At 51.9% G+C, this 27303-nt stretch overlaps 3 protein-coding genes and 1 long non-coding RNA gene across 10 annotated transcripts in view; 1 reads left to right on the top strand and 3 right to left on the bottom strand.

Moving 5' to 3' along the window:
• sptan1 (spectrin alpha, non-erythrocytic 1) overlaps nt 1–16657 on the top strand; it is a 26057-nt gene extending 9400 nt beyond the window's left edge. Inside the window, exons 8-55 of one of the 6 annotated variants that reach the window (XM_015046847.1) lie at nt 337–472; nt 557–658; nt 735–872; nt 945–1055; nt 1136–1213; nt 1295–1450; nt 1595–1799; nt 2127–2308; nt 2403–2646; nt 2849–2971; nt 3054–3271; nt 3346–3438; nt 3525–3659; nt 4482–4630; nt 4783–4839; nt 6143–6341; nt 6429–6533; nt 6613–6645; nt 6727–6762; nt 6951–6998; nt 8135–8226; nt 8302–8446; nt 8530–8711; nt 8984–9083; nt 9154–9351; nt 9426–9572; nt 9647–9750; nt 10039–10201; nt 10284–10298; nt 10884–11015; nt 11107–11244; nt 11324–11428; nt 11595–11803; nt 11874–11994; nt 12079–12200; nt 12270–12402; nt 12477–12575; nt 12653–12812; nt 12954–13030; nt 13101–13607; nt 13678–13790; nt 14462–14479; nt 14954–15008; nt 15089–15285; nt 15807–15860; nt 15932–16078; nt 16149–16296; nt 16366–16657. In XM_015046847.1, the coding sequence (XP_014902333.1) occupies nt 337–472; nt 557–658; nt 735–872; nt 945–1055; nt 1136–1213; nt 1295–1450; nt 1595–1799; nt 2127–2308; nt 2403–2646; nt 2849–2971; nt 3054–3271; nt 3346–3438; nt 3525–3659; nt 4482–4630; nt 4783–4839; nt 6143–6341; nt 6429–6533; nt 6613–6645; nt 6727–6762; nt 6951–6998; nt 8135–8226; nt 8302–8446; nt 8530–8711; nt 8984–9083; nt 9154–9351; nt 9426–9572; nt 9647–9750; nt 10039–10201; nt 10284–10298; nt 10884–11015; nt 11107–11244; nt 11324–11428; nt 11595–11803; nt 11874–11994; nt 12079–12200; nt 12270–12402; nt 12477–12575; nt 12653–12812; nt 12954–13030; nt 13101–13607; nt 13678–13790; nt 14462–14479; nt 14954–15008; nt 15089–15285; nt 15807–15860; nt 15932–16078; nt 16149–16296; nt 16366–16491 (6355 nt within the window). In that variant the 3' untranslated portion in view covers nt 16492–16657. Of the gene's footprint in view, nt 1–336; nt 473–556; nt 659–734; nt 873–944; nt 1056–1135; nt 1214–1294; nt 1451–1594; nt 1800–2126; nt 2309–2402; nt 2647–2848; nt 2972–3053; nt 3272–3345; nt 3439–3524; nt 3660–4481; nt 4631–4782; nt 4840–6142; nt 6342–6428; nt 6534–6612; nt 6646–6726; nt 6763–6950; nt 6999–8134; nt 8227–8301; nt 8447–8529; nt 8712–8983; nt 9084–9153; nt 9352–9425; nt 9573–9646; nt 9751–10038; nt 10202–10283; nt 10299–10883; nt 11016–11106; nt 11245–11323; nt 11429–11594; nt 11804–11873; nt 11995–12078; nt 12201–12269; nt 12403–12476; nt 12576–12652; nt 12887–12921; nt 13031–13100; nt 13608–13677; nt 13791–14461; nt 14480–14953; nt 15009–15088; nt 15286–15806; nt 15861–15931; nt 16079–16148; nt 16297–16365 lie in introns of those variants that run through there. The other 5 variants (XM_015046851.1, XM_015046850.1, XM_015046848.1 and 2 more) reach the window with 5 other exon arrangements.
• Nucleotides 14419–14947, bottom strand: LOC106956187 (uncharacterized). The gene is made up of 2 exons (XR_001426730.1): nt 14707–14947; nt 14419–14664 (listed from the first exon to the last, which is right to left on the bottom strand). It is a non-coding gene; the product is annotated as an uncharacterized LOC106956187 (long non-coding RNA).
• A 53-nt stretch (nt 16658–16710) lies between the features above and the next one.
• On the bottom strand, nt 16711–20517 carry dync2i2 (dynein 2 intermediate chain 2). Its single transcript, XM_015046855.1, has 9 exons — nt 20081–20517; nt 19743–20000; nt 18859–18968; nt 18468–18625; nt 18286–18395; nt 18027–18191; nt 17264–17496; nt 17035–17192; nt 16711–16965 (listed from the first exon to the last, which is right to left on the bottom strand). The coding sequence occupies exons 1-9, from the start codon at nt 20156–20158 to the stop codon at nt 16727–16729; spliced, it is 1509 nt and encodes a 502-aa protein (XP_014902341.1). The 5' UTR covers nt 20159–20517; the 3' UTR covers nt 16711–16726.
• A 1760-nt stretch (nt 20518–22277) lies between these two features.
• nadk2 (NAD kinase 2, mitochondrial) lies at nt 22278–27268 on the bottom strand. 2 transcript variants are annotated; one of them, XM_015046845.1, is made up of 11 exons: nt 27139–27268; nt 26914–27002; nt 26289–26370; nt 26135–26218; nt 24373–24512; nt 24168–24261; nt 23950–24087; nt 23586–23641; nt 23470–23523; nt 23231–23354; nt 22278–23152 (listed from the first exon to the last, which is right to left on the bottom strand). In XM_015046845.1, the coding sequence occupies exons 1-11, from the start codon at nt 27219–27221 to the stop codon at nt 23014–23016; spliced, it is 1083 nt and encodes a 360-aa protein (XP_014902331.1). In that variant the 5' UTR covers nt 27222–27268; the 3' UTR covers nt 22278–23013. The 2 variants fall into 2 exon arrangements, with proteins under 2 accessions (XP_014902331.1, XP_014902332.1); XM_015046846.1 differs by having other exon boundaries at nt 23950–24045; nt 27139–27267.
• Nucleotides 27269–27303: the final 35 nt, after the last annotated feature.

Genomic DNA, 27303 nt, shown 5'->3' with positions numbered 1-27303 from the left:
CAACCAGACACCCCAACCAGCCAACCAGACACCCCAACCAGCCAACCAGACACCCCAACCAGACACACAACCAACCAACCAGACACCCAACCAGACACCCCAACCAGCCAACCAGACACACAATCAGCCAACCAGACACACAACCAGCCAACCTACTAACCAGGCACTCAACCAACCAACCAGACACTCAACCATCTACTCATGGGGGCAGACCAGAAGTAGATTCTTTCTTTTGCACTTTTTTTTGTTTTTGCACCTTCCTTTCTTCCGTTTCTTCCTCCCCTAGTTAGTTAGTTAGACATTGTCTCACTCAGAGCGTGTCCTTCTGTCCTCCAGTCTGCAGCGTTTCACCGCAGACTTCAGGGATCTGACCAGCTGGGTGACGGAGATGAAGGCTCTGATCAACGCCGACGAGCTGGCCAACGACGTGGCCGGAGCCGAGGCGCTGCTGGACCGGCACCAGGAGCACAAGGTGATGCTCCTTAAAGCTGCAGCTGGTCAGAAACCAGAACTGGACATTTACTGAGCATGGATCGGCTTGTTTTGTCTCCTCCAGGGGGAAATTGATGCCCATGAGGACAGCTTCAGGGCCACAGATGAAGCTGGTCAGGCCCTGCTCAGTGCAGGACACTACGCCTCTGAGGAGGTCAAGGAGAAGGTGGGGGCGTCAGATGAGGTCAGAATGTCCAGTTTATCCGTTGGTTGTGCTTTAACTGTGTTCTGTGTGTCTGCAGCTGGGGATCCTGGCCCAGGAGAAGGAGTCCCTCCTGGAGCTGTGGGAGGTCCGCCGGCAGCAGTACGAACAGTGCATGGACCTGCAGCTGTTCTATAGGGACACGGAGCAGGTGGACAACTGGATGAGCAAGCAGGAGGTAAGCAGGGCCACAGTCTGCAGAGATGGGCTGGATTAACTGGTTTAACTGATGAACTGAATATCTCTGCAGGCTTTCCTTCTGAACGAAGACCTGGGAGACTCCCTGGACAGCGTGGAAGCTCTGCTGAAGAAACACGAGGACTTTGAGAAGTCTCTTAGCGCTCAGGAGGAGAAGATCACGGTGAGTCATCTCCAGATTCCTCTGGCCATCACTGATGCTCTGCAGGATCAGGTTGACTCATACCTCTGCTGAATCTCCAGGCTCTGGATGAATTTGCCACCAAGCTGATCCAGAACAGCCACTATGCTAAGGAGGACGTGGCAACGCGCAGAGACGCTGTGAGTCTTTTCCTTCCACCGTAGTTCTGAGCTCCAGCTGGAGGAGCTGAGTCATGGTTTATCGTCTCTCTCTGCTTCCAGCTCCTGAGCCGCAGGAACGCCCTGCATGAGCGCGCTCAGGCCCGCCGGGCTGCCCTGGAGGACTCCTTCCATCTGCAGCAGTTCTTCAGGGACTCTGATGAGCTGAAGAGTTGGATCAACGAGAAGATGAAGACTGCTACAGATGAATCCTACAAGGTCTTCTGCATCTTCTCCTCTCTCCATGGCTCTGTTTGCTTCTTCAGCCTTGTTTTTCCATAATTTATTCCCTATACAATCTGTCCATCAGTTTATGCTTCCATCAGTTTATGCTTCTGTTGGCTAACTCCTCTTCTTCCACAGGACCCATCCAACCTGCAGGGGAAGGTACAGAAACACCAGGCCTTCGAGGCTGAGCTGTCGGCCAATCAGAGCCGCATCGACGCCCTGCAGAAGTCCGGCCAGGAGCTGCTGGACAGGAAGCATTATGCCTCCGCTGAGGTCACCGCCCGCATGGAAGATGTCAGTGCGCAGTGGAAGAAGCTGCTGGAGGCCACAGAGCTCAAAGGTAGCAGGAGCCAATGACAGCACTGCTGGTAGAGAGGCTTTAAACGGGGGTGAGGGTGTTCCCATGGAGACAGAAAGGAGTGTCTATGAGGTTGGATAAGAATGTAGAAAAAACACCTGGTGTCTGGAAAAATGTGAGAATTCCAGAATTAAATCATTGCTCCCACCATCCAGCCAGTGAATTATAGAAATATCTACGTTTAATTCCTAGGAACGTTTAACTGTTGAAGCTCTGAAATTGGCTAATCTGGGCATTGGAGAGTAGAATGTAGTGTAGAATTTAGTGAGGATGAACCGGTTTGATTCAGCATCTCTGTGTTTGTTCCAGGCATCAAACTACGTGAGGCCAACCAGCAGCAGCAGTTCAACAGGAACGTGGAGGACATCGAGCTCTGGCTCTACGAGGTCGAAGGTCATTTGGCCTCTGACGACTATGGGAAAGACCTGACGAGCGTCCAGAACCTGCAGAAGAAGCACGCCCTGCTGGAGGCCGACGTCGCAGCTCACCAGGTGACCCAGACATCCCAGAACCCACCAGGGCTCGGATCGTTTCCGTCTGTACAGGTCGGATCTGTGACCTCTCCTATGAATGTTTCCTCACCAGGATCGGATCGACGGGATCACCATCCAGGCTCGGCAGTTCCAGGAAGCCGGCCACTTTGACGCAGACAACATCCAGAAGAAGCAGGAGGCTCTGGTGGTTCGCTATGAAGCTCTGCGGGAGCCGATGGCGGCCCGCAAGCAGAAGCTGTCTGACTCGCTGCGCCTGCAGCAGCTCTTCAGGGACGTGGAGGACGAGGAGACCTGGATCAGGGAGAAGGAGCCCATCGCCTCATCCACCAACAGAGGTATCAACCCCCAGATCTCTGGCCTTATAGGCGGGTGCATGGAAGCCAGCTTCACTACTGGGTTTCCTGACTTATGGGGCAGTTAAAACTTGGGTTTTATTGTAGAGAGATAATCTGAGTCTAGAGGAATGTTGTAAGATCCCGGGATGACCTTTTGGGTTCAGATGGAATAATGAGCAATAACTTCCTGTTTGTCTCTCAGGAAAAGACCTGATTGGAGTCCAGAACCTACTGAAGAAGCACCAGGCTCTGCAGGCTGAGATCACAGGTCACGAGCCTCGGATCAAAGCCGTGACCCAGAAAGGAGAGACCATGGTGGAGGAAGGTACGTGGATTTAGATCCTCAACTTACTGAAAGAGTTCCAGCTTCCTCTCAGGGTGCTGATGGTTCGGATGCTGGTTCTCAGGTCACTTTGCTGGGGAAGAGGTGAAGGCCAAGCTGGGGGAGTTGCACGGACGTTGGGACACCCTGAAGGGCAAGGCGGGCCAGAGGAGGCAGGACCTGGAGGACTCTCTGCAGGCCCAGCAGTACTTTGCTGATGCCAACGAGGCCGAGTCCTGGATGAGGGAGAAGGAGCCCATCGTTGGGAGCCCGGACTATGGGAAAGACGAGGATTCAGCTGAGGCATGGAAGGATAGCAGCAGTTTGTTTGTTGCACAAAGAGACGGCGTGTTCTCACTCCGGGGTCTGGTCCACAGGCACTGCTGAAGAAGCACGAGGCCCTGATGTCAGACCTGACGGCATACGGCAGCAGCATCCAGGCTCTGAAGGAGCAGGCTCAGTCCTGCAGGGTGAGTCCGATTGTTCCGAGTTCTGATCAGATCAGGTCTGAAGTTTGGGTCTGTTGGATGACAGGTTGGGTTTCTGTCACGAACAGCAACAAGTGGCTCCGACTGATGACGAGACTGGGAAGGAGCTGGTTCTGGCTCTGTACGACTATCAGGAGAAAAGTCCGCGCGAAGTGACTATGAAGAAGGGCGACATCCTGACCCTGCTCAACAGCACCAACAAGGTACAGAACCTCACAGGACCAGGCTTCCTGACAGGATTCCAATGTTCTCTGTTCCTGAAGGATAAAATGCTGGGATACAGATCCGATCCGGTCCTGGCTGTTTGGAAGTTTTTCTTTCAACAGCCAGACTATACAAGAGATGAGATCCGTCTGATTCTCAGGCTCCAGTCAGATCTCTTTTTCTGATGATCTGACTGCAGACTCTTGGTTTGGTTCTGATGGGTCCGTGGTCCAGAACAGACTGGAAAAGACTGGAATGCAAATGTCTGGAAAACTATGGAAAAATTAAATGACGACTAGATAAATATTGGTTTTTCCTTTCTTTTATTCCCTATTCCATTCATCAGTTTATGCTTCCTTCGGTTTATGCATCTGTCGGTTTATGCTTCCATTGGTTTATGCTTTATCCACCTTTCCCAACCTTCTTGCTGTCTGTTGTCTTTTTCAGGCTCAACATTTATATCCTGATCCCAACAGGAATACGACATATGAATGTTTATTTAGTCTTTAAAATTAGCTTTAAAAAGAGGACTTGGGGTGGGGTGCTGTGGTGGCGTAGGGGTTAAGCACAACCCACATATGGAGGCCTTAGTCCTCAACGCGACTGTCGCAGGTCGACTCCTGGCCTGGCGACCTTTGCCGCACATCTTCCCCTTCTCTCATTAACCACTTTCCTATCAATTAACGATCAAATAAAGGCCACTAGAGCCAATAAAACCTTAAAAAAAAGAGGACTTGGGAATTGGAACCCTTCAGTTCTGCAGCAGGATGTCTGTCTGTGTTGGGAATGTTCCTTCTGTCTGATGTGTCTTTACGTCCCAGGACTGGTGGAAGGTGGAGGTGAACGACCGGCAGGGCTTTGTTCCGGCCGCCTATGTGAAAAAGTTGGACCCGACTCAGTCGTCTTCCAGGGAGAACCTGCTGGACGAGCATGGCAGCATCGCAGCTCGACAGGAACAGATCGAGAACCAGTAAGAAATGTTTTTCCGTTCTTGTGGTCTTTCTTAACACATTCCTCCTTCCTGTGGGACCTAACTGGTCCCACCCACTAATGTCTCGGCTCCTGGTTCTGTTTCTGTCTCCTCCTCTTCGTCTAACCCCTAACCTCGCCTCGCTGCGGCAGGCTCGTCACCAAGGAGCCCTGCAGCGTGTCTGTGCGCATGAAGCAGGTGGAAGAGCTGTGAGTAGGAACCGGCGTTCCGACCCGTTTCCCTGTGATCCGCAGCAGTTTAGCCTCAGATTCCCTCATGTCTGTGATCCTCCATCCTCATTTTCTATCCAGCAGCAGGATAGAAGGACATCTGTGTCATCCCATCGCTTCCTCTCTTCCTTTTTCCTACCATGTGAAGCAGAAACAGGGAAACATTTCGGGTCCTTTGTTGAATGTAGATGTTTGGTACCATCCCAAACCGGTCCGGTTTACTGAGGTTCTGCTGCTGCCTTTGGTTCCGTCCTCACTAACACGGTGTTACGACCCGTCTAGGGGGTTTGAGGAAGATGTTACAAATGGCTTCAGAGAGCTATAATGCTGAAAACAACAAACAAAAGGGATCTGTCTGAAAATTAACCGAAACTTACCTCACTGACAGTAAATAAATCAAATGACAAAAACTTACCGAAAAAACTGGAGAAAACTAAGGAAACATAAACGGCAGCTCACTCCTACAGCTGCAGAACTTTACAGGATGTGAACAAACAAACGGAGGATGGAGCACAGGAAGTCCGCTTCTGCAGCTTTTATATCCGTCACCTCTGGAAGCAGCCAATTAGACGTCTCCGTCGTCTTCTGGGGAGCCAATCAGGGACGGGAACCTGCACACTCATGTTTGTATAGTCAGTCGTAACACCGGACATGTCCTGCTCCTCCATCCAGGAAAATGGGTTAAATTGATACATTCTTGATCCATGTTGAGCGGTTCTGCTGAGGTCATTAGAAAATAATGAGGTAGAGGTGCTCTCCAGGTGTTACCAGGGCAACTAGACCTAAAGTTGTCTCACCTCTCTGCATGAGGGTGAAAGGTCAGACAAATCTGTTGTTGCGACCTACTGGCAGTTATGGCTTCGCTTCCGGAAATATGTGAAGGATTTTCCAGGTAAGGTTGAAACAAGAAGGGGAATTCTGTTTCCAGAACCGCTGTTGTTCCTGCAGAGTCACATCTCCTAAACGTTCCCATCGCTCCACCCATGTAGGGTTTAAAAAGGAAGAAATCTGGAGGAACTTTGGTGTGACAGCTGTAAAAACTATTCCTGAGCTAAATGGGAAAAGACTTTAGACTGCGACAGGTTTCATGACGGATCTTCTACAAACTGAGGATGACAGAGTTGGTCTAAGCTCAAAGTGAAGCCAGCAGCAGGTGTAGATGCATGATGTCAGGATCGCCGCTCCGTGCCGGTGTCCTCGTGTTCGTCTCCCCTGGTTCTGGCAGCATGTCTGTCCGGTGGCGTCCCTCTGGGTCTGCGCTGACGCTCCCTCTCTCTCCAAGGTACGGCACGCTGCTGGAGCTGGGAGAGAAGAGGAAGGACATGCTGGAGAAGAGCTGCAAGAAGTTCATGTTGTTCCGCGAAGCCAACGAGCTGCAGCAGTGGATCCACGAGAAGGAGAGCGCCCTGACCAACGAGGAGGTCGGCTCGGACCTGGAGCAGGTCGAGGTTCTGCAGAAGAAGTTCGACGACTTCCAGAAGGTAACGCGGGGGGTTTGTTCAGAACCAAGCCTCCCAGTCCAGGTTCTGTCCAGGTTCTGATGTTTTGTGTTCTGCCCACCCATCCAGGACCTGAAGGCCAACGAGTCCCGGCTGAGGGACATCAACAAGGTGGCGTCGGAGCTGGAGTCTGAAGGCCTGATGGCGGAGGAGGCTCCCATGGTCCAGGCCCAGGTGAGCTGCAGCTGTGCTGTCCGAGTGACGACCCGGCTGCTGGTTCCGTCTGACCGGGTTTGTGTCTTTGTGTCTGCAGCAACAGGAGCAGCTGGGATCGGCTCCCGGAAAGGTCCGGTTCTTCCCTCCTTCACATCTTGCTGGTCCCCCTGAGGGAATCTGATCAGTTAATCGGTTTTTCTGTGTTCGACAGGATGAGCCTGACTCCAAGACGGCTTCGCCCTGGAAGGTAAGCTCCGCCCACCAGCTGCTTGGTTCTGGTTCTGCCATCAGTCCGATCGCTCTGACTGGTCCCAGACCTGTTGCCATGGTTACTGCCCTCACCGTATTGATCTGAAATGAAAGGGTTTCAATCAGCCAATCGCTCCTGACTGCTGTGGTGTTTGTTTTTCCTGTTTGGTTGACCTTTGACCTTAGACCATACGACTGGGTGTCCAAACAACGGCTAACTTTAATACCATCAAGGTAAGACCCGACTGATCCAAACCGTCCTGCATCGTCACCAGACACTAACCCGTAGCTCCGCCCCCCGACGCCTCTGTCCTTATATGGTCCTTCCTGTTGGTTCTGTTCTCACCCTGCAACCCGTCCTGCTGGACTCCATCTTCCTGTTTCCTGTTTGCTCCTGGCTGTCGGCAGGTTCTTCCTGCTCTGCTGTGATTGGTTGGAGACCTGAGGAAGTATTCCCACCCTTCAACATGCTCATGCTCTCATTTTGAATGGAGTAACGTGGATTTTATGTGACAGAATAAAGATGAAGAACATCTGCAGACCGAAACTGAGGTCTTACCTCAGATTCTCTATTGGGTTTAGGTCTGGCCTTTGACTAGGCCATTCTGATTAATACTCATCTCTGTCCTGGTTGACCTGCTGGTTCATCTGTTGCAGTAAGAAATTAATCGTATGACAGATTAAAATGAGCTCAATAATAATAATAATAATACTTGAAAGGCCATTTTGTTAATCTTGATCCGTTTTATTTGGTTTTGCTGATCGATATGTAAATATATGATTGCATCATCATTGTGCTGAATATTCATATCGTAAATGACTGATTGCATCGCAGTAACTGCTGGATAATATATGTTAAGAGTTCTGAAATGCTGTTTCTATGCTAATGCTAAATTTAGTCTCACAGAAACGACCAAAGTGTCAAAGGCGACATGGAAGCTCCGGCTGACATCCCAGTATTTACAGCATCATCACCAGATTCTCTAATATCATGCAGCTCTAGTTGGAAATAGTTTATATTTCCATGTTATTTCTTGTTTTTGGTTTATCTTGTATATTTAAAGTTTTTCCAGTTAAGTAACGTTTACAAAATTCAAGTTTATTGATCTTTTTAGAAAGTAAACTGTCATCATTTCCTGTTAGTATAAAACATGAAAATGGTCTCAGAGCAACAATCCATCTCAGTAATTTACTGATCATCCAGTTATAGTCGGCCCGAGTCTGGATGTAGAACCAGAACCTGCCCGACCCGCTCCGCTCCGTTCTGTCACATTGAACCCGCTGGTGTTTGTCTGGAGGTTGTGGGTGTGAATACTTCCCCAGTGACGCAGTGGGACGATCCCAGTCTGACCAGTGGCTGTCTCCTGCAGGAGCTGAACAACCGCTGGCGCTCGCTGCAGCAGCTGGCCGAGGACCGCAGCAACATGCTGGGCAGCGCCCACGAGGTGCAGCGCTTCCACAGGTAACCCCGCCTCCTGACGCCCCGCCGGCCAATCAGAGACCCGCAGCACCACTGAGGCGTGTCACTTCCTCTCAGGGACGCCGACGAAACCAAGGAGTGGATCGAGGAGAAGAACCAGGCGCTGAACACGGACAACTACGGCCACGACCTGGCCAGCGTCCAGGCGCTGCAGCGCAAACACGAAGGCTTCGAGAGAGACCTGGCGGCGCTGGGCGATAAGGTCAGGACCCGCCGTGACCCCGGTGACCCCCCCGGTGACCCGCTGCCCCCCATGCCTTCATGCAGGCTGCTCCTGTCCGACAGGTGAAGTCTCTGGGCGAGACGGCGGAGCGTCTGATCCAGTCGCACCCGGAGGCCGTGGACGACATCCAGGAGAAATGCACGGAGCTGAACACGGCGTGGAGCAGCCTGGTGGGCCGCGCCGACCAGCGCAAGGAGAAGCTGGGCAACTCCCACGACCTGCAGCGCTTCCTGTCCGACTTCAGGTGGGCGGCCGGCGAGGACTCGGCCTGCCGATCCATTAGTCTATCGATTATTCTGACGGGTGATCACAGAAACGTGACGGTTTCACTGGTCAGAAGGAAAACGTCTCCTAGTGGCTGAAGGACTAACATCATGAATATTATAACAACTGTGATGATTTCCTGTGTAGTTGGATAGTAGAAACTAGTTTGGTGAGGTTCAGTGTTTCATTGTGAAAACGGTCAGAACCTGGACCGACCCGGTTAGGATGAGCGGCTGGTTTCTCCTCCTGCAGGGATCTGATGTCGTGGATCAACGGGATCCGAGGCCTGGTGTCGTCCGAGGAGCTGGCTAAAGACGTGACGGGCGCCGAGGCGCTGCTGGAGCGCCACCAGGTGGGCGGAGCGCCTCCCGTCTGCGGTAAGATGCCGGTGCGGTTCTGGTGACGGACTGTGGGCCTTGCAGGAGCACCGGACGGAGATCGACGCGCGGGCCGGGACCTTCCAGGCCTTCGAGCAGTTCGGCCAGCAGCTGCTGGCGCGCGGCCACTACGCCAGCGCCGACATCCAGCAGAAGCTGAAGGCTCTGGACCAGGAGCGCGCCGACCTGGAGAAGGCCTGGGTGCAGCGCCGCATGATGCTGGACCAGTGCCTGGAGCTGCAGGTGAGCCGGACTCCTCTCAGTACCGCCGGGCCTGGGCCGGAACCGCGCTGACTCCGCCCCCTCCTCGCCCTCAGCTCTTCAACCGGGACTGTGAGCAGGCCGAGAACTGGATGGCGGCGCGGGAAGCCTTCCTGGCCAGCGACGACAAGGGCGACTCGCTGGACAGCGTGGAGGCGCTCATCAAGAAGCACGAGGACTTCGACAAGGCCATCAACGTCCAGGTCAGTGACCCGCTGGAGGACCGGTTCTGGACCGGCTCAGGACCGGTTCTGAACCTGTTCTGAACTCGCTGCAGGAGGAGAAGATCGCCGCCCTGCAGTCCTTCGCTGACCAGCTGATCGGAGCCGACCATTACGCCAAGCCGGAGATCTACAACCGCCGCAACGAGGTTCTGGACAGGTGAGCTGTTTTTCAAAATAAAAGTCTCATGCACAGGTTACAGTAACAACTGGTGCCATGTTGCTAATGGAGCCACAGCAGAATTTAGGTCAGGCTACAGCCAGCAGGTTCCACAGAAACAAGGTTATTCTGCCAGACTTTCAAAATAAAGCTCCGTTATCCTTCACCTGGTTGAGCTCCAGAGCCTTCAGACGCCGAGTGACGATCTGAGCGGATCGGAAACGGCCTCAGGAGAAAGCAGAAGTTTACCGCAGACGGTTCTGGATCAGGATGGTTCCTGTTTTCCAGGTGGCGCCGGCTGAAGGCCCAGATGATCGAGAAGCGCTCCAAGCTGGGGGAGTCCCAGACGCTGCAGCAGTTCAGCCGGGACGTGGACGAGATCGAGGCCTGGATCAGCGAGAAGCTGCAGACCGCCACCGACGAGTCCTACAAGGATCCCACCAACATCCAGGTTGGTTCTGGTTCCGGTTCTGCTCTGAGCCTCGTCCTCCCTGTAATCCCGTCTGAACGCCTCTCTCTTCTACCCTCTCTAGCTGTCCAAGCTGCTGGTAAGTTGTAGTCGTGTCTCACTAACCAGCAGTCGTTCCGTCCCGTTTGGCTTCCTGTGTAGATCCGAGCGTTTGTCCTCCATCAGCTCTTCGTTTAGTTCAGGTCGTTGGTTCTGCTGCCAGTTTAGATCCATGGAGGAGAGTCCGCTTTAGGCTGCTTCAGACGTTCTCAGAACCGTCCTGATGGTTCTGCCTCAGCCCGGTCTGGAGAACCAGATTCTGGACTCATGTCTGGTCTGATATGACGTGAGATGGACGGATCAGAACCAGAGCTGCACCACATGTTGCATCGTCGTCGTCCAGATATGAATCCCGGATGTCCGGGCTGACGTGTCGTCATGGCGATGAATGTTTGCCTCATGTGGTGCGGCTCTAACGTGAGTCCAGTCGGTTCTGACCCAGAAGCAGCTTGAAGTGACTCTGTGTGTTTTGGCTCCATCATCAGTTCTGCTGCCGATGTTGTTTTGTCCTCTGTGTCCATGAATGTCCTCTGTGTCCATAACAACGTCCGTTAAAGTCCCAGAGCGTCCGCCGCGAACGGACCGGGCCGAGCAGAACTGTCTGACTCTATGTCTGTGCCGCCAGAGCAAACATCAGAAGCACCAGGCGTTTGAGGCGGAGCTGCACGCCAACGCCGACCGGATCAAAGGAGTGATCGACACCGGGAACGCCCTGATCCAGAGAGGAGCCTGCGCCGGCAGCGAGGACGCCGTCAAGGTGACCGGACCCGACATCCGACCCGAAACACTGGATCCCAGTTACTCTGTGGGATGGTTTAGGAAGTCCAGTCTGTGGGTTCTGTCTGCAGGCGCGGCTCAGCGCTCTGGACGAGCAGTGGCAGTTCCTCGTCAACAAATCAGCAGAGAAGAGTCAGAAGCTGAAGGAGGCCAACAAGCAGCAGAACTTCAACACCGGCATCAAGGACTTCGACTTCTGGTTGTCTGAGGTGAGGCTCTTCGGTCGGAGCAGAAACGCTGGGCAACGCCGTTAGCGCTACGCTAAACATCCCGATGATGTCTGCTCAGGTTGAAGCTCTGCTGGCCTCCGAGGACTACGGCAAAGACCTGGCTTCAGTCAACAACCTGCTGAAGAAACACCAGCTGCTGGAGGCCGACATCTCTGCTCACGAGGTACCAGTTGGTTCTGTTGGGCGTTTGTGTTTATCAGATGGGAAAAGGACAAACAAAGGAGACGATTCAGAACTTGGGAGGATGTAGAAAACCTCCCAACCTGTTTGGTGCCCAACGTGGGGCCAATTTGAACGCTGCCATGACCTGATCCGTGTGGCTCCTGCAGGACCGTCTGAAGGACCTGAACGGCCAGGCCGACAGCCTGATGGCCAGCAACGCATTCGACACCTCGCAGGTGAAGGACAAGCGTGATGCCGTCAACGGCCGCTTCGCCAAGATCAAGAGCATGGCCGCTGGCCGCCGCGCTAAGCTCAACGAGTCGCACCGCCTGCACCAGTTCTTCCGAGACCTGGACGACGAGGAGTCCTGGATCAAGTAAGACCTGGAGCCTCTGCTCCTCAGATGCAGAGGTCACCTTCACTGACCTCTGCTCTGAATCTCTTAGGGAGAAGAAGCTGTTGGTCGGATCGGAGGATTACGGACGTGATTTGACGGGAGTTCAGAACCTGAGGAAGAAGCATAAGAGGCTGGAAGCCGAACTGGCAGCGCATGAGCCGGCTATCCAGGTAGGTCCTCCTGACCTCTGACCTCTTAGGTCAGGCAGGGACAGCAGATGTTTTTCCTGACTTTGGGATGTTGTTGTTCCCCAGTCTGTGCTGGACACTGGGAAGAAGCTGTCTGATGACAACACCATCGGTCAGGAGGAGATCCAGCAGAGGCTGGCCCAGTTCGTGGACCACTGGAAGGAGCTGAAGGATTTATCTGGAGCCAGGTCAGAGGTCATGATTTGGAGAGCCTGACCTCCTGGAACGGCTCTGAAGCTGTTTGCTTCTGGTTCCAGAGGGAAGAGGCTGGAGGAGTCGCTGGAATACCAGCAGTTTGTGGCGAATGTGGAGGAGGAGGAAGCTTGGATCAATGAGAAGTTGAACCTGGTTGGAAGCGAGGACTACGGAGACACGCTGGCGGCGGTGCAGGTGACTTCCTGTTCCTGTCCGGGTCACTTCCTCAGATCCCAGAGGCGTTGAACTGCTGCCGTTTTCCTCCTCAGGGCCTGCTAAAGAAACACGAAGCGTTTGAGACGGACTTCACCGTCCACCGGGATCGGGTCAGCGACGTTTGCGCCAACGGAGAGGAGCTCATCAAGAAGGTCCGCTCCCGAGTCCAAAACGGTCAGAACCGGTTCCCCTGCAGCATGAAGACCAAACTCTGCTCTGCTCCCTTCAGAACAACCACCATGTGGACAACATCAGCGCCAAGATGGCCGCCCTGAGAGGGAAGGTGTCGGAGCTGGAGAGGGCGGCGGCCCAGAGGAAGGCCAAGCTGGACGAGAACTCGGCGTTCCTGCAGTTCAACTGGAAGGCCGATGTGGTGGAGTCCTGGATCGGTACGGACCTCCAGAACCTCCTCTGGTGCTGGGCGGGGCTGGTTAGGAAGGGGAGTGGGCGTGGCCAGAACCAGGTTCTGGAGTCTCGCTGGTCCACTGCAGTTTACAGAACCGGGCTCTGAACGTTGTCCGTCTGCTCAGGTGAGAAGGAGAACAGCCTGAAGACAGACGACTACGGCAGAGACCTGTCCTCGGTCCAGACGCTGCTCACCAAACAGGTGGGTTCTCCTCAGAGCCTCCGCTTCTCCTCTCTGCGTGACCCCTGACCTCTGACTGCACCCTCTGCAGGAGACGTTTGACGCCGGCCTGCAGGCCTTCCAGCAGGAAGGAATCACCAACATCACGGCGCTGAAGGACCAGCTTCTGGCCGCCAAGCACGTCCAGTCCAAGGCCATCGAGGCGCGGCATGCCGCCCTCATCAAGCGCTGGAACCAGCTGCTGTCCAACTCGGCGGCGCGGAAGAAGAAGCTGCTGGAGGCGCAGGATCATTTCCGCAAGGTGGAGGACCTGTTCCTGACCTTCGCCAAGAAGGCCTCGGCCTTCAACAGCTGGTTCGAGAACGCCGAGGAGGACCTGACCGACCCGGTCCGCTGCAACTCCCTGGAGGAGATCCGGGCGCTGCGCGAGGCCCACGAGGCGTTCCGCTCGTCGCTGAGCTCGGCCCAAACCGACTTCAACCAGCTGGCCGAGCTGGACCAGCAGATCAAGAGCTACCAGGTGGTGTCCAACCCCTACACCTGGTTCACCATGGAGGCCCTGGAGGAGACCTGGAGGAACCTGCAGAAGATCATCAAGGTCCGGATAGAACCTCTGGCTCCGGCTGAACCGGGTCGGCCCGGCATGACGGTTCTGGTTCTGTCTGCAGGAGAGAGAGCTGGAGCTGCAGAAGGAGCAGAGGAGGCAGGAGGAGAACGACAAGCTGCGGCAGGAGTTCGCTCAGCACGCCAACGCCTTCCACCAGTGGCTGCAGGAGACCAGGTAGGTCTGGTTCCGGTCCAGAGTTTTGGTCTGGATTTCATGCTAGCTGCTGTTAGCATCACAGGCTACAGCGATCATGAGTGAAACGCTGCAGCTGCTCTGGAAAAGTATTCACACCTTTTGGTTGCATCACAGGAAACCAATCAAACACAGACACACCGCACTTTTCAGTTCAGGATTATTTTTTCCCTCTAGTTCTGAAATCTGTCAGGCATGATGCTGCCACCGCCTGGCTCGACAGCGTATGGTCTCCATGGCAACCAGACTGCTAGTTCCGTCCCTGGTCCAGTTTATTTCTGCGGCGTCTCGGTTTCTAAATGAAGAAACTTCAGAATCAGAATGAAAAGTTTTTATTTTATTAGAGAAACTTATAAATAAATCAGTTTGTTTAAAAATGATTCAGTTTTACATCCAATCAACAGTCAGGATTTAACTCGGATAAAGAAGCTGTTTGTGTCCACGCTTATTACTGGAATGTTAAGTGGAAGGAAAAACTCTCTGGTTCTAAAGTGATTTAATTCCTTTATTGATTTATTTAGATGTTTTTCCAGGTTTTCCTGATCAATGTGTCGGATCCGATCCACCTGCTGTGGTTCTGATCCGGTTCTGTTGCTGTGTTGCTAACTGCCTCTCTCTCTCTCTCTCTGTGCTGCGGCGGCTCATCCAATCAGGACGTATCTTCTGGACGGGTCAATATCTCTTCCTCCTCTATGAATGTGTGATGATGATGATGATGGTCTTCCTCAGCTTGACGTGTCCTCTTCCTCCTCCTCTTCCTCTCCGATAGCTTAGCGTACCGTCGGGTTTTCTGTCTCTATCAGTACCAAGTAGCTGATGATCTTTCTGGAAGGTTGAGCTGGTTCTGGTTCTGGTTCTGATCCGCTCGGTTCTAAAACCACCATGTTGGGTCTCGGACCGCTCGGCACCTCCCTGCTAACTAACCCCACCCCCTGTCAGAACCCGACCCGGACCTCGGCTCGTCGACCCGGTCTGGACCAGAACTTCTCCAGAGGTTCTGATCCAGACTGTCCTGGAGCTGAGGTTTCGATCCGGAGTTCTGGTTCCGACCCACTAACAGCTGCTGCATGGTTCTGGTGTTTGGAGTGGATGTGTGCTGGAATGAGAATGTTCTGGTTCTGATCCGATCTCTCGCCGGGTCTCAGGTCCTGCATGGTGGAAGAGTCCGGAACCCTGGAGTCTCAGCTGGAGGCCACCAAGGTGAGCAGCTCACATGTATTCATACCGACTGCCGGCGGTTCTGACCCGGTAGCGTGACCTTTGACCCGATGCGTCGGCAGCGGAAGCACCAGGAGATCCGGGCGATGCGCAGCCAGCTGAAGAAGATCGAGGATCTGGGGGCGGCCATGGAGGAAGCTCTGATCCTGGACAACAAATACACGGAGCACAGCACCGTGGGGCTGGCCCAGCAGTGGGACCAACTGGACCAGCTGGGCATGAGGATGCAGCACAACCTGGAGCAGCAGATCCAGGCCCGGTACAGCAGAACCACTTATAACGCCGGAAAACGGCAGCTAACATCAGCTAACGGCTGCTAACACCCTGTCCTTAAAGGTTCCATCTAAATTTTGACATTTTTCTGTAAATTTGACCTAGAACCGTCTCAGTGCTGCCCTCTATGGGCCATTGCAGTTGAATTTCCCTGTTGGTTGTCACTAGACACTTTAAAAAAGACTAGTGACCCAAGTAGCATCTTTTTTTCATAAAGTCGCTATATTTGCCTTTAGTCATTTGACACTTTTAAAAAGAAACCAACTGTGATCAGTGGTTAGTCTCTACTGAGAAGTCGCATTTGTTTCCAATAGTTTTCTTGATAAAAGTCACCAGATTTATGGCTGTTGGTTTTTTAGTGAAGGTCTGACGCCCAGTCTGGCTCCGCCCCTCAGATCATTTGGCTCCGCCCCTCAGATCATTTGGCTCCGCCCACTCTGTTTGGGGGCGGGGCTAAGTTCCACATTAGTGACCAAAAGAATCACTGATCTGTTGCTGTTGTTGCAGAAACACGACCGGCGTGACGGAGGAGGCACTGAAGGAGTTCAGCATGATGTTCAAGTAAGCTAGTGGAACCAGAACCGGGCTGATTGTTCCCGGGTCGGTTCTCACCTTTCCTGGTTTTGCTCCAGGCACTTCGACAAGGAGAAGTCGGGCCGCCTGAACCACCAGGAGTTCAAGTCGTGTCTGCGCTCGCTGGGCTACGACCTTCCCATGGTGGAGGAAGGAGAACCCGACCCGGAGTTTGAGGCCATCCTGGACACGGTGGACCCCAACAGGTGGGCTCAGGTTCTGGAGCGGCTCAGACGGCTGTGGTTCTACTTCCTGACCGGGCCGGTTCTGTTTCAGGGACGGGAACGTGTCGCTGCAGGAGTACATGGCCTTCATGATCAGCCGGGAGACGGAAAACGTCAAGTCGAGCGAGGAGATCGAGAGCGCCTTCCGGGCGCTGAGCGCCGAGAACAAACCCTACGTCACCAAGGAGGAGCTGTACCAGGTGGGTGCGGCTCCGCTGCGGCCCGGTTCCGCCTCCGGACCCGGCTCACGGTTCTGTTCTTCCTTCCAGAATCTGACCAAGGAGCAGGCCGACTACTGCCTGTCGCACATGAAGCCGTACCTGGACAGCAAGGGCCGCGAGCTGCCGTCGGCGTTCGACTTCGTGGAGTTCACGCGCTCGCTGTTCGTCAACTGAACCCGCCCCCTTCCCCAGCGGCCAATCAGAGGCGTTCCCCGCTCACCCTAACACACCTGGCTGATGCATGTCTGACACTAGAGCCGCTCACCGCGTCTGTCCTATTTAACTGCTTGTAGTGAAACTTTTAAACTGTGTGCTTCAATAAACGCTACTGGTTACCACTGGAAACCGACTCCTTTATTTCCCAGTTAGTCCAGTACAGAAAGCTTCACCTGATTGGCTGAGAGCCCCGTCACTCTGCCACCTGATTGGCTATCTGCTCCAGCTGCAGGCTCTCTGCGGGCCTCTGCTCCGTCAGGTCCGAGCTCAGCCTCCAGACGCCCACCGACCCGTCGGACCGCCCCGCCGCCAGCAGCCGTGGGTTCTGGCCGTTGAAGGCCAGGCAGGTGGCGGTCCGACCCGGAGCGCCGTCCTGGATGGTTGCGGCGGGTCGCAGGGACTTCCGGGCCAGGTCAAAGATCTGGACCTCACCTGGAGAGCAGAGTTCAGTCAGGAACCAGTCGGGTTCGTCTCCAGGCTGCCGGTTCCGGTCGGGCTCACCTGGCCCGGTGGCGGCGGCGAACACCAGCGGCCGGCTGGGGGACCACTGGACCTGGAAGACGTAGGAGTCCGAAACCCGGACGGACAGCAGCGGGTCGGCCTGCAGCAGCGAGCGGACCTGGACCAGGCCATCGGTTCCTGCGCTGGCGAACAGGTTCCTGCAGAGACGAGTCGGGTCAGAGAGAATCACCAGAACACAGAGCCCGGTCGGTCCGGTTCGGGTCGGTACCGGTGGAACGGCGAGCAGTGGACGGAGTGAACCGGGCCCCCGGACGGTCTGAAGGAGAACACGGCCGGCGCCCTGGGGGTCACGCTGCGACCTTCAGAGGCCACCGCGGCCGGCGTCTGGGAGGAGAAGGAGCAGCGGAGCAGCAGGCCGCCTTCGGACCCGACCAGGAACGTGTCCGGGTCCCACGGGGACACAGCCGTCGCCGTGACGCCCACCGTGCTGCCGCCGCGGACCTGCAGGCAGAACCAAACCGGGTCAGAAGTTAGCGCTCAGCACAGTGCTGCTCATGCGCTAACAGCTAAGCTAAATAAGTTTTAGCCTAGCGCTTTTTGCTAACTTAGAAAACGTTTAGCGCACTCAGCTTCCCCTAAATTAATGTTTCTGGATAATGAAGCGAGAATTTACTCGGCAGTTCAGTTGAATAAAGTTTAAAGTTTTTAAGTTTTGCTTTTCGACTTAAAGAATTATTTAGCTAGAGATTTATATACATGCTCTTATTTTGAAGTCTGTTCACAAAACATTTCCTCTTTTTTCTCTTGCAATAACTTTATTTAAAACAAGACGAATAACAGGAACAAAATGAATCTGACTGAGAATAAGATCCAAACTTCTAAATATAATCTAACTAAAGCTCCTTAGCGTTAGCCTTTGCATTAGCTTCCAAATTTAGCTGGTCATCAGAACCAGGAAGGAAAGTCTGGATCAGGACTTTTGTACCAGAACCAGAGTATGACCCCAGAGTCCGGTTTGGTTCTGGTCTCACCTTCAGACTGCTGCTGTGGGGAACCTGCTGCAGTACGAAGGCGTACGCAGCGACCAGAACCATCCTGCCTTGGTCCGGGTCCACCGTCCACAGCAGAACCCCGCCTCCAGAACTGGAACTCAGAACTCCAAACTCTCCTTTCTTCTCCAGTGGAACCCAGAACACCTGCGAGCAGAACCGAGCCGGCGCCACATCAGCACAGCAGAACCATCAACACTGCATTCTAGTTCCACTGGGTTCTGGTTCTGCTGGGCTCTACCTGATACACTGGCTCCCTGTGGCTGTCTGCTGACATCCCGGTCTGGGCCAGAACCGGGTCCTGAGTCCGGCTGGTGTCCCAAACCACCACGTCCCCGTTGAACAGGCCTCCTGCAGGAACACACACAGACCGGTTAGTTCTGGGCCGGCGGTGCTGAGCCGTCCAGTTCTGGTTCTGTGGACCTGCGATCAGCGCAGGCCGCTCCGGGTGGCAGCACACGGCAGTGACGGCTGCAGGAACGTCCAGAACCAGGTCCGGCTGTTTGGGCCTCAGGCTGCGGCGGTCCAGGTTCCACAGGCAGACACACGACTTCTGGTTGGTCCAGTCTCCATCGTCGGTTCTGTTCAGGGAAACGAGAGGACATGATGGAGCTGGGCCGGTCCAAACGGGTCAGTTACAGAAAAATTTTAGTCCTGGTCGGAACCTGGAAGGGAGGCAGCATTTATTAGAAGCTAACGCTAATGCGCTACACCAATGCGGTATTCTGTGCATGTCCCAACAGAACACATAAAGGTGAGTTTTTGTGATGAATGATTTTTCCAGGTTTGAGGTGGGATTTATCTGTGAACGTACCGACCGTAGGCGCAGGCGATGACCGACCCGGTGCAGCTCCAGGACACGGCCGTCACATGGAGGCCTTGTTCCTGAGCGCCAGGATGTTCAAGCCTGTGGAGATGGGAAACCTGCAAACATCACATCCCGTCATCATTTTCCTTTAATGTTCCTCCATACAATCCAGATGAAAACATGAACTCAGGACCTGAGGGAACGCTGCATGGCAGTCAGGTAAACAGTGAAACAATTCCAATGTCACCAGTTCCTCATTGCTTGAGTGAATTTGATTTCTCAAGTTTTTCAGGGTTTTTTGGCCAATCGGGGCTTCCGTAATTATGTCAACTTTAATATGGAAGCCCTAAAGAACACATAAAAAATATTGTTTTTGAAAGACTTTAAATCATCTTATTTGGTTATCTGCAAGTTAAAAGAAAGATTTAAAAAGTTACTGAAACAGTTTTTTTTCACTTGATGGAATACTTTTCCCTCCCCCCCAAAAAGCGAGCAAGAAAAAAAATAAATTGTGATGCCCAAATGCAAAGTTTTCAAGTTAGTCGTTCTGACTATAAAAACAAATAGACTCATAAACTAATTAATTTTTTAAGATTCAAATGTCATTAGTCTTTCATCTGCAAGTAAAAATAAAGTTTGAAGACTAAAAAACATCTTAGGAATATTTTCATTTTGAGAACTTTTCTTCCCTGAAAGGCGAGCAAAAAAAAGACAGTGATGTACAAAATCTGAACAACTTTTCAATCAAGTCCTTCCTGTCCCTTTTTTGTTGCCTTTCAGGGCTTCCATAGTTGTTGGGGTTTTTTGCCTTTCAGGGCTTCCATAGCAGAGTCATTGTTGATGTATTTTACATGTGTGTCCGTCTGTCTGGAGGTTTTATTTCCGCTCACCTGCTGGCTTCTCTCCTCCCAGTTTGCCCGGAACCCGTCAAAAGCGTGACTCCTGGAGTTCTTCTCCAGCTCCCGGATGAGCAGCTCCTCGACGCGCCTCAGGAAGTCCACCAGCCCGGGTGGATCAGAACCAGAATCACTGAAGGCTCGCTTCGGGTCCATCTGCTCCTGTGGTTCCGTCTGGGTGAACCTGGAGGCTTTGGACCCGGTCTGGACTCCAGCATGCTCGGTGGTCACAGCGGGGGTCTGACAGGCTCTCTGGAACAAACAGAACCAGAACCGGGTCACTCAGAACAGAACCAGATAAGCAGCTGCTGCGGCTGACCTCTGACTCTTACCGACTCTTGCGCCCCCTGCTGGGATTTCCTCCACACTGACTCCACCCTCACAGAGTCCAGATCTTCATCAGCGAACATCTTCACGGTTCTGGTATCAAAGTTTCACCGGATTCAACCAGAACCGAACCGATAAAAACCTAAACTCTGCCTGTCGCTGCTGATGCTGCGGCGGCCATTTTCAGCGAAGCCAGCGTCACCATGGTGACTGCCTTTCCAGATCACGTGATGAAATAAAGACCCGGGTCGGTAAAAATCATGAAATAAAACAGGAAGCCGGAGATAATTTAGCCCAGATTATCTAAAATAAACCAGTTTAAACTCCAAACAAGAGCAAACAGAGACGTTTCTTCAACTTCTAGTTTAAACGTTTAAACAGAACAACGAAGCAACTTAAAGACGCTGCGTCATTTCCGCTTCTCGAAGCAAAACTCTCCAAACTAAATCTGAAATAAATGAGGCTAAAAAAAATAACTGAAGATGCTACAAAATCATTTTTAAAACTACTAAATAAATTAAAAATTAACAATTTTTAAAAATCTACAAAAAAGTAAAACATCAATAAAATATTAAGTCCCAAAAATGAAAAAAAAAAAAAAACTCGTCCAAAAATTAAAAACTAGAAGAAATGCTCCAAACTGAATTGCTTAAATGTTATAATGTAAATATAAAATAAACTGCAGGTTGAGCTTCTGAAGAACTTGAAAAATTATTTTAGGATCCAACAAACCTGTTTCTGCTTTTAGCTCCCAGCCTGACTTCAGCTTCTGCCGTCGCCGCCATATTGGTCAGGGCCTCAGTACATGTTGTGTTAAAGTGGGTTTATTTACCCAGTAAAAGCCAGATGCATAGCAGAAACATTTGGAGTAACTTAAATGAGTTTAATCTAAAACATGTTTCGTTTGGATCTTAATGTTTGGAAGCAGCTGAGGCCTCGTCCTTCCTCCAGGTTTCACTTCGTCCTGCAGAACCTTCAGGAACAGAATTCATCCATCCAGTCTGTCAAAACTTTCTATTCCTGTTCATATTTGAAACATTTCCACCAAAATAAATCCAAACCCAGGGCGGCTGTAAAACATTTTTATTAAAACACAAACATCCACCAGGAACAGGGACGGCGTTCCCAGGAGGAACCAGTTCCCTTCAGGACAGACCTTCTGGTTCCCGGTCCAGACTGGGAGGCGGACCAGAGCCGCTGCTGGTCAGAGACCAGTTCATGAGCTGCTTAATGCTGACGTCACATTTCACATTTAGAAACAATCATTTCCAGAAGTGAGATTTTCCCAGAATGTTCAGCCATGACGCCACTGCAGCGTTCCCCGGCCAGAACCAGAACCAGAACCACTGGTTTGGACCTGCTTCCCTCTACAAACTAATAAAACTCAAATTTCTTCAGCAACACAAACTGAAGTGCTACTACTATTTAACCTTTGACCTCTGACCAGCTGCTGACATCACTACGACCAGAACCGGATCCATGGATCGGACTTTAAAACGGTTTAATGCAAATAAAATGAAATGACCCAGCAGTGATGAGGTTAAACCCACAGAGGTTTTAACACCTTCATGTTCCGACATGAACAAATACTGCTGCCTGCGGCTCTTTAAAAACAGAGAAATGTTTTAATTACGATTAAAATGTCTGGAACTGAATTTTTACAGTTTTTCATGTTAAATTTGCCCCAATTTTCCTAAACAGAATTAAAAACAGCAGAAACCATTTTTTTTTTTTAGTTCTTTTGTTTTGATTCTACATTATTTTCTTCATTTTGCATAAAAATTAAACATTTAATTCAATGAAAAAGTTTAAAACCTTAAACTAAATTCATATTTGTAGATCTTTATTATAACTGTAAAACATAATTATCATAAGCTTTTATTCTGAAAGGTCATGCAGGTTTCTATAAATAAATGTTATTAGTTAATTATAAGAACAAAAACGGTTCTTTGGTCTCTAAAGGTCACTGAGCCCATTGGTCAAAATGGCCTAGTCAAAGGAAACAGCAGCTGATTTTCAGACCTTTGCAGAGGCAGAACAATGAGGAAACTGGTTTGATTTATCGCTGCACCGCATCAATCATTTTATTCCACTTCCTGTCACTCTGCTTTTTGTCCGTCACAATAAAACATTAATATTAAATAAAACATTAATATTAAATAAAACATGAATATTAAATAAGACCAGCGGCCGAATCTATTAAAATGTTTCAGGCATTTTAATCAAAAACTGTGGACAAAATAAGCAACATGTCAATTCAAACTGTTAGACTGAAAATGCTACATGTTAGCATTGAGATGCTAGTTTAGGCTAGCATAGCTTCTCTGCTAGGCTAACTGCTTTTAGCCCAACAACAGTCTTTCCCAGCGTCCAATCAGATTGATTAGAAACATAACTGAAGAGAGAAGCAGCTTCCATCGCTGCTGCTAGCGGATGTAGCTGTGCGTCAGATTTACGGCTCTCCCAGAAACATGAAGAAAAAGGTTCCAGGAGGAACTTTTGTTTTAAAACGTCTTTAATCTAAAAGTTTTGGCCCTGATCAGAATGTACTGGGGTGTGAATACTTATCTGGTGTGCTTAGCCTAACAGTTCTCCATTGGCTGCTTTCCCCGGTTCTGGTCTGGTTCCGGTTCTGGTCTGGTTCTGGTTCGGGTTAAATAACCAGAGGCAGATTCTGTGAGGCAGTGGCGTTGCTGTGCAGATAAAACTGGTTTATTATGGGATGTCTGCATCAGTTACTGGGTAAACTGGTCCAGTGTGTTTATGGGTTTTAGATCTCTGTCCTCTGATTGGACGTTTGGTTTGAGCCAATCAGAGCAGAGCTGGTCACATGGTGCAGCAGCTTCATTGTGCTCTGGATCAGAACATTATTATGGGCTTAGTGAGTCAGAACCTGATCCCGTCTCCATGGCAACAGGCCTGCGGTCACCGACCCGCCTCACTGGTCTAGCAGGACGGTCCGGAGCCGGTCCTCCTCGCTCACGGTTACCGTGGCAATGGCACCGTCATTGAACTCGAAGGACGTGCCGCCGTCCACCACCATGCAGGCGTCCCAGCAGCGCGAGCGGACGCACACCCTGCAGGAGGAGCAGAAGAAGAAGCTGCAGCGTTCACTGCTTCCTGTCCGTGCAAGACGGCCTAGTCAAAGCACTGACTTGCTGGCAAAGCCTCTCTGCCGGCTGCTGGAGAACACACGGTTGCTGATTGGCTCCCTGACGCTGTAGAAGAGGCGGGGCTCGTCCGGGGCGAACACCAGGGACGCGTTGTAGTCATCAGTTACTGGGCCAGAACCAGAACCAGAACCAGAAAACATCAGAACCAGAACCAGAAAACATCAGAACCAGAACCAGAAAACATCAGAACCAGAACTCGCTCTGTTGGGTCAGAAACTCACCTTTCTCTAGGAACTCCCTGCTGAGTGGCAGTTCAACTCCTGCCTGAGACGCTCCTGCAGAACAACAGAACATCAGAACCGGGACGCTTCACTCAGAACCGGGCCGCTTTACATACCGATTCTTAGAACCTCCTCCACAGACTGTTCAGCCAGTTTGTTGATGTTATACGACCTGCAGGAAGAAAAAACTAAAACTAGTTAAAAAACATAAAAACTAAAAACATGAAAACTAAAAGCAGCTGACAGAAACGGCTTCAAACAGAGAAATACCTGAAACATTAAAGACCAAAGAATAAACCAACATCCAAATCAACATTTGTTGCTCATAACTGTTAGAGCCTGAATTCTCTTCACAGGTTCTGGGAGGGTGGAAATAAACCGGACCTTTTACAGGTTAAGAACGGTTTGGTTCTGAAGAATTCTGATAGAAACGGCTCAGTTAAAGTTTCAGAACGAGGTTCTGTCCCGGTCCGGACTCACCAGGCCTTGGAGCCGGTTCCGGTGCACACGCTGAGCCCGGAGCTCTTCTGCTTCTCCCAGGGCCCGCCGTCCACTGAGATCTCGTAGTAAGACGCCCTATGGAGGAAGAGACGGGGAGTGAAGACTTTTAGCTGGGCCCTGTGGTGGAAGAGAGTCAGCCGTGAGTTCTGGACGGACATGCGGCCGGCGGGACGGTTCGGGTCGGGCCGGGCCGGTACCTGGAGGACAGAGATTCCCCGATGAAGATCTCGTTCAGGCTCCGGACCGGCAGCAGGCTGGGCTTGGAATAGGCCGGGTGCAGCGCTCCAGCTCCTGAAACACGGCAGAGAGACGGACAGTTACTGCCAGAACCGGGCCTCCGAAACCAGAACCGGTTTCTCTGAGGGACGGTTCTAATGGGTCTCCTGGTTCTGTAAGGCGTACTCTGCTGCCGGTCCACGGTGCTGATCCGGTGGGCCCGGTTGTGCTGCTCCAGGCTCAGCTGCTGCTCATGCAGGTCCACTGGAGTCGGGTTGATCCCGGTTCCCTCCAGGTGCAGCCGGAGCCGCTGGCGCCACAACCACCTGCACACAACAGAACAGCTGGACCCGGTTCTGATGGGGAGCCTGGCCGCTAGCGCTAGCTATAGGGAGGCTGGAGCTAGCGTTAGCTATGGGGGGCTAGCAGATAGCGTTAGCTACAGGGAGGCTAGCAGATAGTGTTAGTTACAGGGAGGCCGGCTGCTAGCGTTAGCTACAAGGAGGCTAGCAGATAGTGTTCGCCATAGGAGGCTGGCAGATAGCGTTAGCTACAGGGAGGCTAGCAGATAGTGTTAGCTACAGGGAGGCCGGCTGCTAGCGTTAGCTACAAGGAGGCTAGCAGATAGCGTTCGCCATAGGAGGCTGGCAGATAGCGTTAGCTATAGGGAGGCTAGCAGCCAGCGTTCACTATAGGGAGGCCGGCCACTAACGATAGCTATAGGGAGGTTGCAGGCTGTTAGCATTTGATAAGCTAGCGTCAGCATTAGGTAACTGCTCACATTTTTTTCTTCAAAAACAAAAAGAAAACTGGATGATAAACTATGGCTGCACCGACTCGTTCTGTTGACGTTGATAAAGTTTCCTTAAACAAGAAAATACAAGTCAGGGATGACCAGCCTAGATATGCTAGCTGTTAGCTTATCAAATGCTAATGTTAGTTAGTATTCTCCTTCTCATTAGCCAACACTGCTTGCTTAGTTACCGTTCCAACCTGTCACTAAACAGATCAGTGGTTTCTGAATAGATGTGGCCTCTGCTGATCAGGAATAGCAGCTAGCGTTTAGCAGCAGACTGAACTCTTCATCCTCTTCCTCCAGGTTAAGAGGATCTGGACTGAACAGAACCTTTGTTGGTCCTGTTTCTGCTCATCCTGGGATTAAACGTAATCTCACCAGGTGCTTTTCAATCCAACTGTCTGAATCTCCAGATTTACATACCGAGTCAAAAGAATTCACAACGACTGAAGGTCTGACATAAAACCTGAGGAAACAAAATGATTCCTGGCTTACAAAGGAAATCTGAAAAGTGTGGCGTGCTTTTATCTCCAGTCCCTTTGACTGGTCGGGTCTCTGCCAGCTTCAAACGTCTGCAGACAGCTTCACCTTTGCAGAGACCTCTGGGACAAAAGCACGCCACACTTTTCAGATGTTTTTCTAGGAAACCATGAATCATCTTCGTTCTACTTCCTGTTCCAGCTGAAGCGATGAGCTGCGTTCGCTAAGCTCAGAGCTTACAGCCTGATCTCTGAAGCTAAGACCCGCTGAAGCTCTAAGCCAATCAGAGCAGCCGACCCGGCGTGTCGGCGACGGCAGCAGCATGGCGCTCTGCAGCGCTAAGCACAGGATCAACGAGTCGCCTCCGAGTCCCGGGACACGGCAGCTGACCACCATGTGACTCGCTAACCTGTCCTTAACAACGGATCAGCAGTGTGTTAACCAGCTGGAATGCAGGTAAATACGCCCCTGAACTCACCACGGCAGACAGGTAAATAAGAACCTGAACTCACCACAACTGACAGGTAAATACGCACCTGAACTCACCACGGCAGACAGGTAAATACACACCTGAACTCACCACGGCAGACAGGTAAATAAGAACCTGAACTCACCACAACTGACAGGTAAATACGCACCTGAACTCACCACGGCAGACAGGTAAATACACACCTGAACTCACCACGGCAGAGCCGCTCCAGAGCCTCTGGGAAGGCGTGGGTGTAGCGCACCGGCAGACACAGGTGACCTTCTGACCTGTGGAGAGATGGCCAGGTGAAGCAGGTGATGCAGGAGGCGGGGCTTAAACAACATGGGCGGGGCTTACCTCTCTGGGTCGGTGTTCACCCCAACAACCGGCTTGTCCTTGTTCAGAACCTTACTGGCCACCAGCAGCATCGTCCCGTCACCTGGAACAAACTGCAGTTATCAGAACCAGAACCGGAGCCAGAACTGCTCTAATCTGCATTTTAAGTTCATGTTTCATAAACAAGCAAAGAAAACATGAACCCAACGTCAGCAGAACCGACCCACGGCCCGCTCTCAGGAGAAACCGGACCTCCAGAACCAAGAAGTTCTGCAGGATTTGATCCAATAATTCGGTGCTGCTGCAGGATCTCCTGTAGCAGTCAGTGTACCAGCGGCCTCTGACTGTAATGGGATGCTAGCAGGCAGCAGAGTCGCCACAGTCAGCCGGTGTGGGGTCAAAGGTCAGGGGTTATTGCAGCCTTTTAGACACCAACCAGCTGGAAAAACAGGACCTTGTTGCCATGGTTACACATTATTTCTTTCTGAAAGTTGAACACAAATGCTTCCAGCTACGTCCAGAACTCAACAAGTTGTAGCTCAATAAAACTGAAGAGTTAAATACAGAGAAAAATTTAACTTTTTCTCCAGAGTAGCAGCGACACTGAGCTCTGATTGGTCAACAGAACTCGATGGGCGGAGCTTACCTCCAGCTGAGACGATGGCGTCGGCCCACCGGACCACCTCCTCATCGTACTCCCCTCTCCTCACAACCCGCACCTCCACGCCGGCGCTCCTGCAGACAGAGAGCCAGAGCTGCAGTTGCTGTGTGTTCCTCCATGGGCAGACACACAGCAACACACAACACACAGCAACACACAGCAACACACAGCAACACACAGCAACACACAGCAACATGCAGCTGGGCTCACTGCAGGCTCTGGACGACGTGCTCCACGTTGCTGGTGTGGATGTTGTGGCGTTCCAGCAGGCCGCTGTAGCTGGAGCCCTTCATGGCTAGCTGAAAGAAACCAGAGGTCAAAGGTCGAGCTGATGGAGCCCTGGGGGTTTTGTTCTCAGCTGTCAGCACCAACAGA

This window comes from Poecilia latipinna, unplaced genomic scaffold (assembly GCF_001443285.1).
Source record: "Poecilia latipinna isolate Pla-1442-1.1 unplaced genomic scaffold, P_latipinna-1.0 Scaffold795, whole genome shotgun sequence".
Classification (NCBI taxonomy): Eukaryota; Metazoa; Chordata; class Actinopteri; order Cyprinodontiformes; family Poeciliidae; genus Poecilia; species Poecilia latipinna.
This window is presented reverse-complemented; position numbering and strand designations above follow the sequence as displayed.

What these genes read in the sequence shown, in the direction of transcription:
- nadk2 (XM_015046845.1), bottom strand. Translation starts at nt 27,221, where the DNA reads ATGAAGGGCTCCAGCTACAGCGGCCTGCTGGAACGCCACAACATCCAC. An exon ending in CGCCATCGTCTCAGCTGGAG is followed by an intron (nt 26,371 to 26,913) that starts GTAAGCTCCGCC and finishes AGTTTGTTCCAG; the next exon opens with GTGACGGGACGATGCTGCTG. An exon ending in GGGGAATCTCTGTCCTCCAG is followed by an intron (nt 24,088 to 24,167) that starts GTACCGGCCCGG and finishes CTTCCACCACAG; the next exon opens with GGCCCAGCTAAAAGTCTTCA.
- dync2i2 (XM_015046855.1), bottom strand. Translation starts at nt 20,158, where the DNA reads ATGTTCGCTGATGAAGATCTGGACTCTGTGAGGGTGGAGTCAGTGTGG. An exon ending in GGGAGGAGAGAAGCCAGCAG is followed by an intron (nt 18,969 to 19,742) that starts GTGAGCGGAAAT and finishes TGATGTTTGCAG; the next exon opens with GTTTCCCATCTCCACAGGCT. An exon ending in CGCCGCCGCCACCGGGCCAG is followed by an intron (nt 16,966 to 17,034) that starts GTGAGCCCGACC and finishes TCTGCTCTCCAG; the next exon opens with GTGAGGTCCAGATCTTTGAC.